The sequence below is a fragment of the Meleagris gallopavo genome, chromosome 20 (assembly GCF_905368555.1).
Source record: "Meleagris gallopavo chromosome 20, MGAL_WU_HG_1.1, whole genome shotgun sequence".
NCBI classification, from domain to species: Eukaryota; Metazoa; Chordata; class Aves; order Galliformes; family Phasianidae; genus Meleagris; species Meleagris gallopavo.
In genome coordinates, this window is record NC_139423.1 from 7,866,985 (window position 1) to 7,882,997 (window position 16,013).

A 16,013-nucleotide genomic window follows, 5' to 3' on the forward strand; every position below is an offset into this window, starting at 1 on the left:
CACTTCTGTTCCACTTGCTTCTTTTTCACTTACAGGCAGTTGAATTCTCAGATTCTTCAGAGCTCTCTAATCTTTGTCCGGTTAGGAACTATAGGTACTCATTTGAGTTTGTCTCTTTTGTTTTCTAAGAGCATTTTTACCTACATTCTTGTCCATTTCTTCGAAGTACTTTTTCAGAGTGAACATCTCAAGTTAACCTCATTCACACTGCTTGTTCTGTACAGCTTGAATTCTAGCATTCCAAAATGTCATAGCTTTCTGAATGCAAGGTTTGCTGAAGGTATTGCTGATACAAGCAACTGTGCATTGTACTTCTGATGAGGCACACACTTGAAACTGATTTTTTTTACAAACTACTTGTTGGACTAAAGGTCTGTCTAAATGAAAGCTGATCAGAGATGTGTAAAGGAGATATGGCAGATAAGCATAATGCTAGATTTCTTAAGATTTAATATAAAATGAATGTAAGAAGCAAAAGCCTCCAGAGAAAAATGAGTACATCAATAACTGTTCAGAATAACAGATAAAATCTTAATGACCTTTTAAAATATTAAGTGAATATTTATTATATTTTTCATCATAATAAATGATAGTTGATAATTTGAATTATATCAGCAAAAATCATAAGCCCCTGCTTCCTCACGCTGACTTTAGTCTGCAGCTGAGCTCTAGTCCTTACCTTACATAGCAACAACTTGGTGTCTGGTAAATGCACGTGTAACTGACTCTAAAACAGAATACTTAAATTTAACAGCTTTTACAAAGTGATTTGGAGGAAAAAGAATGGGCAAAAGCAGCTCAGTAATTTAAACAAGAGGATTTGCTGAGTTGGTTGAGGCCATGCCTTCCAGCTGTAAATTCTTAGGTTCTTTCCTTTACCCTTGGAGAAAGGAACCCACCTAGTTACCAGCCTGGAACAACTAGGCTGTACATTTTCTGTGTACCTTTTGGGAGAACCTATTTCTCCTCATCTGTCTGAAGAATAGATGCAGTATAGAGTATCATACATAAAATTCCTCTTCCTTTGGTGTTCAACTCGCTTAGAAATGTGCTTTTTTAATTATACCAATAGACTCCAAAAGGATTTATTTATAGTCTTGGTTCTGAAAGTTAACATACCTCTCCATGCAACCATTTCTCCAGTTCTAGAATTAGATCCCTTTACTAAACAGAATATTAAGCACTTCTAGATGACAACTAATAAATAAGAGGTCAGTAAGAGACGTAGTGTTCTGATTTACAGCAAATGTTATTGGGCTCCTTTGGTCTAATACAGATACAAAATCCTCACTGTTTTATAGATGTTGACACTTGTGCTGTAGGCTGTACGTGGATTTGTGCAGTACGTACACAACTAAGTATTTCTTGATTCACCCTGTATAGGCAGCAGAACTCAGATGCATTTCACAATGTGAGATAGTAAAAAGCATAGTAAAACAACTTATCCCCTTCTCTGTATCAATATATTCTTATGTTTGTAGAATTGCTACAGTCTTTTGCAAGCATAAGATCTTAAAAATCTTAACTGAAGCAGTATCAGGATAAAGTTGAATTATTCAAAATAAAAATTGAGTATACAGGTATAAATGGGGTTAGGCAGTGTTCTCTGTGCTTTTGCTGTGGCTGAAGGGTATAGTCTAAAACATGGCTCTACACTGTGCAGCTGCGTTATTGAATATATGAGTGCAACTGAATATAAAAGATGAAAGTAGAAAGCTGGACGCAGTAGTGCAAATTGTTTAGCCCTACTGTCTGGTGCAGTTGTTACAGTCCTTATGCTGTAGCATATTTGTGGGTTTAATGAGGTTCTCAGCCTGAACAACAAATTAATGAAGAAAAGATGCTTCGTATATTGGTGTAGAAGAATGCAATTTAAATTGCACATTAGATGTAAAACTTGTATGCTTATGGTATAACTGCCCAGTATTGAGTTGTATGTATTACACAGAAACATAAGCAAAATGCCAAGAGAAAATGACAGTCTGACCGTGCTTATGTGCTGAAGACTGGAATTTCTGGGATCATAAGCTTCTGTAGATTTAACAAGAACAAGGCCAGTTGTAGGTATTGAGAGATGCTGACAGCCTTTGGGCTGCTTTTTTATTTAATCCTGCTTTTGGTCAGGGAACTAATACTTTCAACTGAAGTGATGGTATTTAGAAGCCCAACAGGGCAGTTGGTCTCTAGAGTTTTAAAACCCTGGAGGCTCAGGCAAATGTGAAAATGAGGGAATACAAACTAAATGAAGCCCAGCTCCATTTTGTAGAGCCAAGTGAACGGATGCAGCAGTTCAGAGAAACTACACTGACTAAAATTCTAAGAGCAGGTCCCAATGAAGTCTTCTCAGCCTTATTTTGCTTTACAGTGGTCCCAGCAAGGTAATGTGGTGAGCTGTAAAAACATATTCATACCTGCTTGAAGGGAGAAGATTTAAAGTCCGGGATCTTAATATGGGACATGGGTGTTTGGGCTGAGGAAGGCTGTCAGCGCGGTGCGGGCGGGGAAGCCGGCTCTGAGGGGAGCCCGTCCTTTGGGGAGCCCCTCCTGAGGAGCGGTGGCAGGAGCGGCTGAGCCCCCTCAGGCCGCAGCAGCGGGCGCAGACCGTTGCCTACCTGTGCTCGCAGCTGTCCCGAGCGGGACGCTCAGCCGGGCTGAAGCTGTGGGACGCGGAGCGAGGGGACTCCCGTGAGGGCGCGAGGCGAGCCCTGGGATCGAGGACCGGTAACGGGCGTCTTTATCCAGGTACAGGGAGTCGGTGAGTCTGAAGTGGGCTCGCAGCCGCCTCCGAGGGGGGCAGCGGCCTCAGGGCAACTTCAGCTGGGGGTCGGGGAGAGCGGCTGAGAACCCCGGGAACTCCCGGCACCGGGGCTGAGGGCAACTTCGTGGTGGGTGGCGTGCCGGGACAGCGCCGCGTGACAGGCGGTTGTGGGTCAGAGGGCTCCGTCCTGGTGTGAGGGGACGGCGGCAAAGAAGGCGCTGAGGGAGCGGCGAGGGGCAACGCGTGCAGCGGGGATACCCCTCGTCCGAGCGCGGAGCCGCCCCCGAGCGCCGGCTCCAACATGGCTCTCGCGGCCGGCTGCTGCTGCGCCCCCTGGCGGCGGCTGGCGGGCGCGGCCGGTCACGTGAGGCGCTCGGGGCCTGCTGCCGCCGCCGCTTCCCCCAGTCAGAGCGGAGCGAGCCGAGGCAGAGACGAAGAAACAAGATGGCGGCCGGTGGCGATCCGGAGCGGGACGCCGGCAATTCGGATTGAGCCCTCGGCCCTCACGGCTCGGCGGCCCCCCTCCCCGGCCCGGATCCCTCGCAGGGGGGGGAGCTTCCCCGTAGCCGCCTGTCCGGACTCCGAGCGCCCTCCCGAGCCTTCCTTTCCCCTCCCTTCCCCCTCTCGGCCAGCGCCCAGAGATGCGGGGCCGGCGAGGCAGGCCGCCCAAGCAGCAGCAGCCGGCGGCGGGCACCGCTCAGGCGAGCTCCCCGGCTCCGCCCTCCGCGGCGGGCCCCATCGGGGGGCTGAGGTCCCGGCAGCGGGGCAGCAGCCGCGGCAGGTGGGCGAGCTCGGCCCAGGCGGAGACGGCGGCGGGGCCCAAGCAGAAGGGGGCCGGGGCTGCCCAGGCCTCTTCCTCCGCCGCCGTCTCCCCCAGGGGGGGCAGCAAGAGGAAGGGAGGCAGCGGCAGCAGCAGCACCCCTGGTGGGGGAGGCAGCGGCGGTAAGGGTAGGGGCAGGGCCGGGGCTGGAGGAGCGGGGGGAGGAGGCGGAGGAGGCAGCTGCAACAGCCAAGGCAGGGCTGCCTCGTCCAGGAGGAGCATCAGCAAAGTGGTGTACGATGATCATGAGAGCGAAGAGGAGGAGGAGAGCATGGTGTCCGACGAGGAAGAGGAGGCAGACCCCGAGGATAACCAGGACTCTGAGGAGGAAGAGGAGGAGGAGATCATGGAGGAGGAGGACGACGACGACTCTGACTACCCCGAAGAGATGGAGGATGAAGACGATGCCAGTTATTGCACTGAGAGCAGCTTCAGGAGCCACAGCACCTACAGCAGCACCCCAGGTAGAGAGTCAGCGGGATAAATCGCACCAGCCCAGGGCAGCACACATGCTCCCTCTAGGTTTTTTAAGTCCAATCCGCATGCATTCTTCCTCCCATTCTTGTACTTAAGGGATGCCCGCAAGCACTCACAGGGGTGAGGGGTATGCAGCTTAACTCCTGGCAGCCCCACAGGTGCGGGGGACATTAGAATGTGCTTACAAACGCAGCGAGGGGAGGGAAGGAAGGAAGTACATGCTGGAACAAGGGGCGCTTTGCAAATATGCATGGAGATTCTGACTGCTGCAGATCTGCATGGTACACCAGAACGTGTTGCAAACAACGTCAGAAGTGTATGGAGCGTTCACTTACTATTTAAAAAACAAGGGAAATGGGATGCGTGCCTTGCAAAGGGGTCTTTTTGAATATATGCAGCAAAGGATGGCTTGTGCTTGCAAATGTAACTTCATGTTGAAAAGGAGCACATGCAACTTGAAGTGGCCTAAAAAAGCCCTAAGCATTGGAAATTTGTAAGTTCTCAAAATCAGAGTATAACTGGAATCAGGTTTACTGTCTTTAAGACAAAATGAGCTTTCCAAGGAGGGAAATGAGATGCATTGTTCAAAATGGAGATTGCATTGTTATAGTTTGGGGAAAAGTGCACAGGGCCTCATTGCAAGGGTGTAAACCTAGTTTTACTTAATAGGGCACAGAGATGAAAAGGTGGAGGTTGAGTCAAACGTCTGGGTTTTAAATCCTGCAGTTATTTCAAGATGTGGCAACCTTTAAAATTTGTATTTGAGTTAAAGCTTTTTAAATGTCTTTGTGATTACATTTAGTTTTTTGAAATCTCTAGTGACAGATTTGGGCTCAGTTTTTCTTTTAAGGCCTATACTTTTGGTTGTCCTTAATTAGTTCCCTAGGCATGTAGGTTTCAAGCCTCAAAAATTCTTTATCTAAACTTAAGCACTTTAAATTCATTTGAATTCGTTCCAGAACAGAGTTCAAGCTTCGAAATTTTTCCTTAAAGTCTCTGAACCAGGAGAGTAGTTAAACTTAGGCGTAACCTGGGAGTGTTTCTGAATTGGGCTACAGGATGACAAACAGTGGCCAATTTGGAAGGGGGCAGGAACAGATTGGGGTTTTTTTAATGTTGGATTTTTTTGTTTTGTTTTGTTTTAAATATAGTTTTGAGTAGTTAGTTGGGTTTTGTTTTTTTGTTTTTATTTTTAAACATGAAGTACCACTATGTGTGTCATTTAGTTTTATTTTAGGGAGTCAGTGGTATCAGCCCATTATATGACTTTATTATAGTCCTTTAAAAAACTGTGAGGACACCTAGCTATTAAAAATCTGTATCCACATACTTAAGAATTTAAATGAATTCAAATAAATACATATATTACTAAATTAGTTAAACTTAAGAGACATTTTTTAAGGTGTTAATACTGGTTTATTGGTTGCAGTTGTCCTACAGTGAAATGGATTTTTTTTGAATATGTTACCAAAGTTTGAAGTACTTTCCTCACTTTTAGTTCTTAATTTTCTGTTCAGTTTGGTGACTTATTAGCTTGTTTGGGAGGTGTTTTTGTCAGGGAAGGAATCTTTGATGATGTTAATTGTCTAGGTCAGGGAGGTGTTTTTGATGTGAACATCCAGGTTTAACGTGAGTTCTAGGGAGGATGGGTGTATTGTTTTTGAAATATACTTAAGAATTTTGGCAAATAACGAGATGCCTCAGTGTGTTTTACTGTGTGCAAGCAGAGACAGGTTGTAGGTGGTATTTAAATGCATCAGAAAACTTTTCTCTGATTTACGTGTGTATTTTTCACCTGGTCAAGATTATTTATTTCTAAAAAGTTTGTGTAAGCGTTTTCATCTTTATTTACTTTATTACTGTAGATGTATTACTTACATCTTTATTTATTCAGCTTTTTTTACGCTGTGTGGTTGATGCTTATAATGTTGATGTTGTTTAGGCTTTTACTGGTGGTTCTTCTTAGTTCAGTGTTGGCCTAATTCCTCTCCCCCCTCCTTTGCAAAGAGGAATGTACAAACTTTTCATTCCATCAGCTCAGTCTGTGTCTTGTTTCTCTTGGACAAATACCTGCATTGTGAATGTGCTACACAGTGGTGGCACTAATTGAAATCTTCATCTTATCAGAATCCAGGAAGAGACCCTAAATGTTCGAACAGTTTTAATGGTCAAGGAAAAGATCCATCAAAACCCCAAGAGTAGGGCAGGCACACAGTGATATGCCTTCAGGCTCCGGTGCTCTTTGACCCAGGTGCATGCTGAGAATTAGTCTTTAGCTCTTCAGACTTTTTTACCTTTCATATATTTATCTTCAAGTAATACAAACTGTAACATGCAGTGACAAAGTTCCTGTGGTTAACAGTGGAACTTGGTGGAGTTCCTTTGTTTTAGACAGCGCCACGGAATCATGCAGTGCCCACCAGTTCTCTTAGATGAGGTGATGTACAATTGTTCTCTGCTTATCTCCTCTGGATCACATGCAGCCTGAATTACTAACAACCAGGATGTAGTATTCAGTGCTGAGGAGTTCATTTTGTAGAGCACAGTATTGAAAAATCGTAGGAACAACCAAACTGTCCTACTAACCAAGATTTGCATTTAAATGACATTCCACTTAAATGGGTGGCAGACTTTCCACATTTTTTTCTTATTTACATTCTTAACAGTTACTTTAAAAGAACACTGTAAAAGTACAATTTCTCTAGCCAAGTAAGGGGTGATCTTTGTGCTCCACTGTGGTATTATGGTATGTCTCAAACTTGAACAATTATTACTATATTATTATAAAAGTATTTAGAGAATCACAATATTTGGAATAGTAAAAATGTCTTCAATATCATGCTTATTAATGCAATACTTAAACTTTGCGTGGCTGGATGTGTTTGATTGCTGTCTCTTGCTGGACTGGCCTTTGGTGGGGGATTTTATGTTCATGATTTTGTTATTCCTTTATCCCCAGAAGGCAGCTGTACTTTATGGACAGGTGTCCCATATATCTTCTTACTAAGCATTTTTACCATTGCCTGTTTGCTGTAACAAACCTTTAGGCTCCTCACAATTGGGTTGTTTTCCACGCGTAGTGGAATTTTAAAGAAAATCTTAACCAAGATGCTTAGAAATCCTTTTTTTTTTTTTTTTTTCCTGGAGTCTGTTTGCTTTTTTTCATTATCTAAAGCTTAGAATCTAGATTTTGGCTAAGAAAACCATCAGCCTGTCTAACGAGCTAATGCACAATGCCGAAGATGCAAGTCAAAAGATCTGTCATTTAAGATACATTAATTTCTTTAGATGGATATTGATGGGCTGTGAGCATTACAGTGATTGACTGTCGCTTTTGTTAATTAGTTATTTCACCAGAGAGCTTTGATCTTCAGAGTGAGAGAATTTAACTGGAAACCAGTTGCTACGTTTTCTGTCGGTAGTAATTTTACACTTTAACAGACTTCCTTGCTCATGAAGAGTTAAGTGGAGGCATGGAGATACAATTGTAAGATATGCAGCCTCTTGTTCGCTGTGTGAGAGGATTTGTCAGCCTCCCAAACATCTCACCTGCTCTCTACATCTGGCATGCTCTTATTTTACAATTTAGGGATTTATACTTTGATTTGCTAACTGGAGGACTGTTGTTAGTTCAGCCAGCAAGTCATGAAAGATACAGAAGGCAAGTTCAAGTCCTAGCAGAGAAATAGCATGGGTCAAATTAGTGGCTGATACTGCTGTATTACATGCAGATCTGCAATTTGTCATCAGCCATTTCTCTAAGCAATTCTGCGCAGCAGATACTATTCTCAAGGAAAGTACATCTTAAAAGATAGTGGAATCATTTGATGTACTGCAGATGAATATGGAGTTCAGTCTTTTTTATAGATCTGCAGCAAAATTTCTTGGTCAACCTTTGTGCTGCATAGAACTGGTGTAAGGTGGGTAGCTGGGGGCTTTAGTCAATTAGAGGGGCAGCTGCTAGAGCTTACTTGTGAAGTTAGTTATAGCTTATCTTGAGTGTGTCCCAGCTAAGAAATGGCCAGAATGTAAAACTGGTATAGTAGTGCTGCTTTTTTTTCTTGTTGTTTAATTTGCCTGGGTTCAAGGCATAAAAGAAGTGTGACTGAGTACTTCTCAGAATGACAATGTGGAATTCCACTGGCTGCTTGTTTTGTACTGGTTCTTTAAGTGCTAAAATGATGCTTTAGAATATAGAGATTGTTTGTTCTTGGCTGCTACTGACATTGCAGTGCTGATCCTAATGTTGAAAAATGCTCCCAAAGCATTGGTGGTGCTTGGTATGTCTCATTTTTTATGTTGCCTTAGATTTGAGTTTACCTTGTTGTTTTCCTTTTTCCAACCAAATGACTTTCAGTTAAGCGTGACTGCTGCAAAGCTATGTTCGTATTGGAGCTGTGCTTATGATAGAATTACAAATGCACCTTGTTCTGAAAGAGATCATTTGAGCCCTGAATCTTAGAAACATTCTGGTTGTTATGTCAAAAGGAAATGGAAAACTTTCACCCATCCTAAGAAAACAATTTTGATTTTTCTGTTACTGCTTTTCTTAAACAATTCTTATTTTATGTTACACTAATTCACTTTCACTGTACAGTTTTTTCCACTCTGGTGTAAGCTGAGCAAATACTTTCCCAAGAGGCTGACTTTTAATTAAGGAACCGGTTTGGGTCTTGCTGTGACAAACACGTGGCTGTATCCAGTTTGCATGCTGCTGGGAGAAAGGGAGCAAAAGTAAAAACTCACTCAAAATGTTTTCTTAGTATTTTTATCAAACATTGTAAGTTTTCTCAATGATATCCAGAAGAACTTTTGTTGCTGTGCATTCCCATTTGAAATCTGAATGATGCAGAGTAGTATATGGGTGGGAGATGTCTGATTTTGTATTCTTCTTAAAATTGAACAGAAATAAGGCTGTAGGTTTAGAAAAGTGGTCAAAAGACAAACTTTCTAGGACAAAGTAAAACATAGCAGAGAGTGTCTTCTCTGAAGACTGCTTATGCTTCCAGGACATCATGTAATTGCCAATTGGTCTTTATGTTGGGAAGTTTCTGTAGTGACTCATGCTCTGAGACACAAGTCTAACTCAGTTCTATTTTACTAAAGATGGACTTTTTATATAGGAGTAGTATGGTTTGAACTAAACTGGAATTTGAAGCCACAATTCAATCTTCCTTCTTTCTTAGGATAAGTTGAAAACCCTTTCACTTGCTGGCATAAATTCTGTGCTGTGTGCCTGTGAGGTTTTTTGTTCCATTTTTTTCCTTCTTCTGCGACAGATTTCCGGAATATGTGGAACTGCAGTCTCTGTTCTTTCCCCTGTACTCTACAGAGTTTATTCTCCCCATCTTAGCCACCAACAGAAGCTCTGTGCAGGAGCCTTGGTGCCCAAGTGCTGAGAAGTTGTGAGGAAGGGAAAGTTTTAAGAGGAATTAGAGCAGTTTTCTTTCTAACGAAGAAATACTGGAGCCAGTGTTTATTTGTAAGGTCAAAACAGTGTAGCCATTGCTCTCCCTGTTTAAACAAGACAGTGATTCTGGCAGAATATTTCCCATATAGGACCTTCATCCCCAAGTCCATTACTTGAAAAACCATTGGGCTGAAAGCTGTGTTTCCTAGCACTGTGCATCTGGAGTGAAGGGGTAGGTAACATAAGTGAGATGAGGCAAAACTGGAGTTTTTTGTCTGATTTTTGTTAGCCTACATGTGTATGGCAATCAGCATACAATTGAAGTGCAAAAAATTCCACCTTTAATCACAATATAACCTTTATGTTTTGGATCTTGATGCAAATGATTCATTCAAATACTGTTTTAAAACTGGCTACATAAAGAAGATTCGTTAAAGATGGAGAAAGTTTTGTTGTTTTTTCTTAAGGTTCCACATTCTCCAATGTTAAAGTATAGTAGGTCTGAGGGGTGCAGGCTTTCATTCTGTAAATGGAGACAAGTTTTTTGTTCCTTTTCGATTCCTGTTTGTTTCTAAATTTCAAAAAGTCAACATTTAAACCAATGAAGTTGAATAGACTGAATAGATTTCACCAGTTCAGCAACTTCAGTTTGTTTCAAATACCATGAGTGTATTTTCCTTGAATATTTGTAATATAAATTATTTTAATAGATTATGGTAAGTGTAGACTATAATTATTAATATCTATAATTAAATGTGCCATGCGAGTAAAATTGTTTACTCTTTAATCTTAATTACAGGCAGCTCCTCAACTAGAGAATTCCAAATAGGGAGAGGCAACTACTGCAGACTGCTTCATCACTTTTGGAGACGACTAGAGAAGGAATGTGATTTAAAAGAAGTATATGTTAGATAAATGTGTAATGCTGGGACACTCAAGGTGCTCTGGATGCTGTTAATAATCCAGTCATGGCAGCAGGAGGCTATTGGCAGATCAGTTTATCCTTCACAATAAAGCTGTGGAATTTGAATGGAACAGAAGCGGCCGTATTCTGTCTTTGTTCTGTCTCCAACTTGAATGTGGTAGGGTGTGTGATTTTGCAGTATGGAGTGGGAATGTTGAGTGATATGGCGTAGCAACTGTGCTGTATGCCATGGGGCATAATGCCAAATTCACAAATGAGGTACTCATTTTCTAGTGCACTCTTTTTCCCTATTGTTTAACCTATTAGATACTATAATGACTTCTGAAATGTCTGTGCTGTGTGCCAATGCAAACATGATAGTGTGTAGGATGTTTCATATAGGAGATGGAGATTGGTGTGAATAATACAGTCAGCTGACTACACCGTGCTTGCACAAAAGTACAATACTTTATTATGGTATTTAGTGATGTACTTTGAGTCCTGATAACATTTGTTCCATAGCTCTACCCGAACCACCGTGCTTCCTTTTCAAAAGGAAGCGTTAGAAAACGATTTAAGAATGTTTTCGTAAAACATTAGGAATGCCTTACTTTAAGGTTCCTTTTTTGCTGTTTCTTTTGTCTGATGTAACATAAATATATCAGGTTTTTACTCCTGGTGAAAGAGACTAAAAGGACTGGTTAGTCTGCTTTTTCAATGAAGGATGTGTAAGAAGGAATTGTAATTTCGTTCTTGGAGTAGAAGATCTCAGAGAATGAGAGGACAAGCAGTAGCTTCTTTCAGCAGTGTTCATTTGTTGTAGTTTGTCTTTACCTGGAACTGTCGTCCTTGGTGGGCTTTTGCGTCTTTTGTTGTTGATTCTGATTCATGTGGGCAAATCAAGGCCATCGTTCTTTCTGCTTGCTTTCTTCAAGGGCTGGCTCATTTATTCCTTTACTGTGTGAGAGGCCAAGTATTTTTTCTGCTAAAATTGCAGACACTTGAAGAATCCTAGTATAAGTTCTGCCAGCTTTTTGTGGCATGTGGGCTTTAAGGTGATCATCAATGATTCTGGAATGTCTGTGGTGCCTTACGTGACCTCTTACTAGGTCTGGACTTACACCATCCTGCAATAGTGAAGAAGTTCCAGGACTTAATATAATGTCATCTGTGAATGTGTGTTGTGTTTTGGAGGCTTTTAATTAAAGGGGCGTTGTTTTGTACATATACAGCCAGGAGAACTTGGGCTTAACCTGGACATGTCTTGCTATAGGAATGCTTGCCTTCTGCCTGCTTGTGAAATTCTTATGTTTTTGTGTGTTTGCTATGGTCAAACACTTTCCATCGATGTGTGCAGCAGCAAACCGAAAGGCAGTCACACAAACACACTTTCATTTTCTGCAGAACTCAAACTGTACTAAACCTAGAAATGTATTTTTATAGGCAGGTGATGTTGACCCATTGCTTCTGTAATGGAAACATCTGGCCTCTCGTTTTCTGAAACATTGTTTTGCAGTGTCTAGCTTGTAGCTAAGATTCCATTCCCACCTTTGAAGTTGGAAAGGGAAAGCTGTGTTGGTGTTGTCTGCCTGTACTTGCTCAATTACTGATTTTCTTCTGGAATCATTTCACAAATTCTTTTGTACATCTTTTTATTTATAAAATATGTACACATTGTTTCTTAAAGGCAGCTTTTCTGTGTTTTTTTTTTCCCCCCAATCCATTGTATTTTTCTTAATAGTATTTTCAAATTCACTGAGATCTGTATTTCAATATTTATGTGCTGTAGTTTATCTTCTCATTCTCTGCCACCCTATCTCATTAGATTCATTTCCTATCATTATGGAGGAAGTGTGGGAGGAAGTCGAGTGGGTTGAACAAATGCCAGGGAGCACTATTACTATAACTTATTGATAAATTAGAAATGTAGTTGTTTCCCTAGGTCACTGTATATTTACCAGAGGGCCTGAAACCATTTTTAATCTCCATTCTTGATTTTTAAACCAAGATGGTGATTTAAGAGTTAGTTTGAGATTGTCCAAACTTCATTAAGTATAAAAAAGTAAAAATGTGGTTCATCCTAATACTTCAGCTGGTAGCTGTGAAAAAAGTTGTGTGTATTTGGATACTTCATTATTTTGATTGAATATTTCATATTTCTTTTAACACCATATCCAGATACTTTCCTCTTGTGTTTTTCCCTTCTGCTGGGTGTTTAGGATAGTGGAAGTAAAGACAGGAAAGTGTGGCATCTCATCTAATACAGCATATTCATACATGTCTCATTTGACTTATTTCTGGCTTGTTGGCTCTCAGTCGGAAAGTTCTAGTAGGACAACAGCAGATAAAGGGATTTTGGTTCTCTTTTGTGTTTTAATTCAGTTGAAATTGATGTCCTGAGACATCTGCTTGAAATAATGTTTCCTATATGCTACAATAGGAAAACAGTTTGCAATGTTTTAATACAAAGTAGCTGAAGCTTGATTCTTCAAGAATGTTCCTAGGAGGAATGATTAGCCAGTATTTCTGAATAAAAATGAGAATTTCCAATTTAATATTCTGTCTGAGGGAAATGTTGGTCTTTTTAAATAACTTGAATTATTGAAATTCTATATGTCATTTTAAAGATTAATAGACAAATCTTGCGTGGGAAATACAACAGCTGTGATTAAAAATAAAATATACATATCTGAAATTCTGCTTTATATTTGTAGTTAAGCGATACTCACCTAATAATATTATTTAAGTAGCTGTGAAGACATGAGTTCTTAACTTGCAGTAGTTTGGAAAGATATTTTAGCACAGTCATTGATGACAGATACTTTAACATGTTGATTTGGAAATGGCAAACTTCTTACTGTTGTTTTTATTTCCAGGTAGGAGACGACAAAGAGTGCATCGTCCTCGTTCTCCAATATTGGAAGAAAAGGATATCCCACCTTTGGAGTTTCCTAAATCCTCAGAGGACTTAATGGTGCCTAGTGAGCACATCATGAATGTGATTGCCATCTATGAGGTACTAAGGAACTTTGGCACTGTTTTACGCCTTTCTCCTTTTCGTTTTGAGGACTTCTGTGCTGCTCTGGTAAGTCAAGAGCAGTGCACACTTATGGCAGAGATGCATATTGTGCTTTTAAAAGCAGTTTTACGTGAAGAAGACACTTCAAATACTACCTTTGGACCTGCTGACCTCAAAGATAGCGTTAATTCCACTTTGTATTTCATAGATGGAATGACGTGGCCTGAGGTTCTGCGAGTATATTGTGAGAGTGACAAGGAATACCATCATGTTCTTCCTTATCAAGAGACAGAGGACTATCCTTATGGACCGGTAGAGAATAAAATCAAGGTTCTGCAGTTCTTAGTGGATCAGTTTCTTACAACAAACATTGCACGTGAAGAGTTAATGTCAGAAGGTGTTATTCAATATGACGATCATTGTAGGGTTTGTCACAAACTTGGGGATTTGCTTTGCTGTGAAACTTGTTCGGCTGTGTACCATTTAGAGTGTGTGAAACCACCACTTGAGGAGGTACCAGAAGATGAGTGGCAGTGTGAAGTCTGCGTGGCACATAAGGTGCCTGGAGTAACTGACTGCGTCGCTGAAATCCAAAAAAATAAACCGTACATCCGACATGAACCTATTGGGTATGACAGGCACAGGCGAAAATACTGGTTCCTGAACAGAAGAATCATTATGTAAGTAAAGTAAACACGTAGTGCATTCTAAAAAATAATATTGAATTGAATGTGTATTTACAACGTTATCCTGTAAGGCACTATTGCTATCTTATATTTATTCTTTAGTTAGATAGGACTTTACTTACTTTTTAACTTGATCTCTCTAAAGAGAATATAATTATTCCATAATTTTTCTCCAAAACAAATATTCTCAAATTATATTTAAAAAGGGGAGGAAAGCAGGGACTAAGGCTTAATTTAAACATACCTAAAATGCATAAATGTGAGGAAAAGAAACCAAACTTTTACAGAAAACTGGAGTTCCCATTAACTTGCTGAAGTACTGCTTAAATGCCTTTGTGATCACACGATGCATAGGAGACTGGTTTTGGTGCACTGTCACCTGCCTGGAGAGTATTTCAATTTGCTGAACTGTGCTCCCCAGCAGTGATTATTTTTATTCTATTCTCCCACATTTGCGATTGAGATCTAAGAAGTTTTCATACTAAAATAAACATCATAGTACCCCTTAGTTTAAATGGATTAAAAAATTTCAAAGCCTGAGTTGGTGTAAAAAGACTGCATGAGGATTTTCTTGTAGTTCATCTGTTGCTTGCTTTCAAATTGATGTTTTTATACTTCCAAAGATAGCAATGAGAAACCCTATAGCCAAACTGTAGTGTTTCAGAAAATGGTTTCTTTAAATAGTGTTGTCCCACTTGTACCTTCACAGTTCTGCAAAAATCCTTAGGGTTCCCCTGCAGTGAAATGTCTTGTAGTCTTTCATTCTGATGATGTCAGCTTCTGCTGTGATTTCAGGGTGAGGTAATTAACCCATGAAAAATGAGCAGATCGTTTCTTTTAATTTTTTTCTTTCTGTTTTCTGTTTCAGTACAGCAAATAGTACAAAATCGACATATGTTTTATCCCTAACTAAAACTGGTAGTTTGCCCGTGTGTTGTCTCTCCAGTTTTCAGGCATCTTTCCTTTGAGAAAGGGCTGGAGGTAAAGGAGGTAGAAATTGTTGTGAAGAATTCATATTCCAAGCAATTTTCCCAACGAATGTTAATTTTTGCTTGCTTTGATACAAAGTTTATACAGTATTAACATAACCTTTCTTGAGTCAAAATGTTAGGAGGCACCAGTACTAAATAGAATACAGAATTTGAATATGCATTGAGAATGTGAATGTGTTGTGTATTTGCATAGCTACAGAAACAAGTATCACAGATTTACTGCAGTTAAGTTTCCTTCGTGTGTGGGTAGCTCTTCCAGTTTTGGGCTAAAGCATTCCACTGATGCAAATGCACTTGAGTTGTCTTTCTGAGAAGCCATTAGGGTTTGTTTGCATTTTGCTGTGTTTCTGGGAAAACTTTTGTAAGACTGTAACTAAACTAATGTATGTAGCTGTGCTGCTTCTGAACTGAGGTTAGTTTTTGTGTCTCATTCCTGGATGGTTTCTGTGAGTCAGTGTGGGTCTGGAAGCAGTAGTGTAACTGATTGATCAGTAAGGGTGTGCTCCATCTCCTTTTGTTCCATGTAGTGGGAAGTTGCTTTCATTGCATGGAAATTTATTTAGACTCTTTTCTTGTCTTGCTTAAACGCTACTCAGTTGCGTTTGTTTGTCCTGTTGGTTGAATTTTCTAAACCCAAAACAATCTTTTTGGTTTTTGGTTTGTGTTTTTTTTTTGTTGTTCATTTGTTTGTTTTGAGGTGAAAATCTAGTAAAAACTAAATATTTCGAGTGTAAAACCTTAGTGAGATTTTGCAAATATAATGGAAGTATTTTTCTCTTCCAAAGGGCAAGGAAGAAAGAGTCTTTTCTGGTAACCACAAAAAAGTAAAATAGGAGGAAGATGACAGATGAAGGACAATCTCTCTTCTCTGGCCATGGTTTTTGTAATTTCCTTTCAAACTTGCAAGGAAAACCTTACTGTAGAGATGGGTTTGTCTTAATGCTCTA

At 40.6% G+C, this 16,013-nt stretch overlaps 1 protein-coding gene across 13 annotated transcripts in view; it reads left to right on the top strand.

Annotated features, from left to right (window-relative positions):
* Nucleotides 1-3,142: 3,142 nt before the first annotated feature.
* The window catches only part of BPTF (bromodomain PHD finger transcription factor), a 46,981-nt gene continuing 34,110 nt past the window's right edge, over nucleotides 3,143-16,013 (top strand). For 12 of the 13 annotated variants that reach the window (XM_085239760.1, XM_085239766.1, XM_085239769.1 and 9 more), the window contains exons 1-2: nucleotides 3,143-4,042; nucleotides 13,246-14,068. In XM_085239760.1, coding sequence (XP_085095886.1) covers nucleotides 3,400-4,042; nucleotides 13,246-14,068 — 1,466 coding nt within the window. In that variant the 5' untranslated portion in view covers nucleotides 3,143-3,399. Of the gene's footprint in view, nucleotides 4,043-13,245; nucleotides 14,069-16,013 lie in introns of those variants that run through there. The other variant, XM_085239770.1, reaches the window with a different exon arrangement.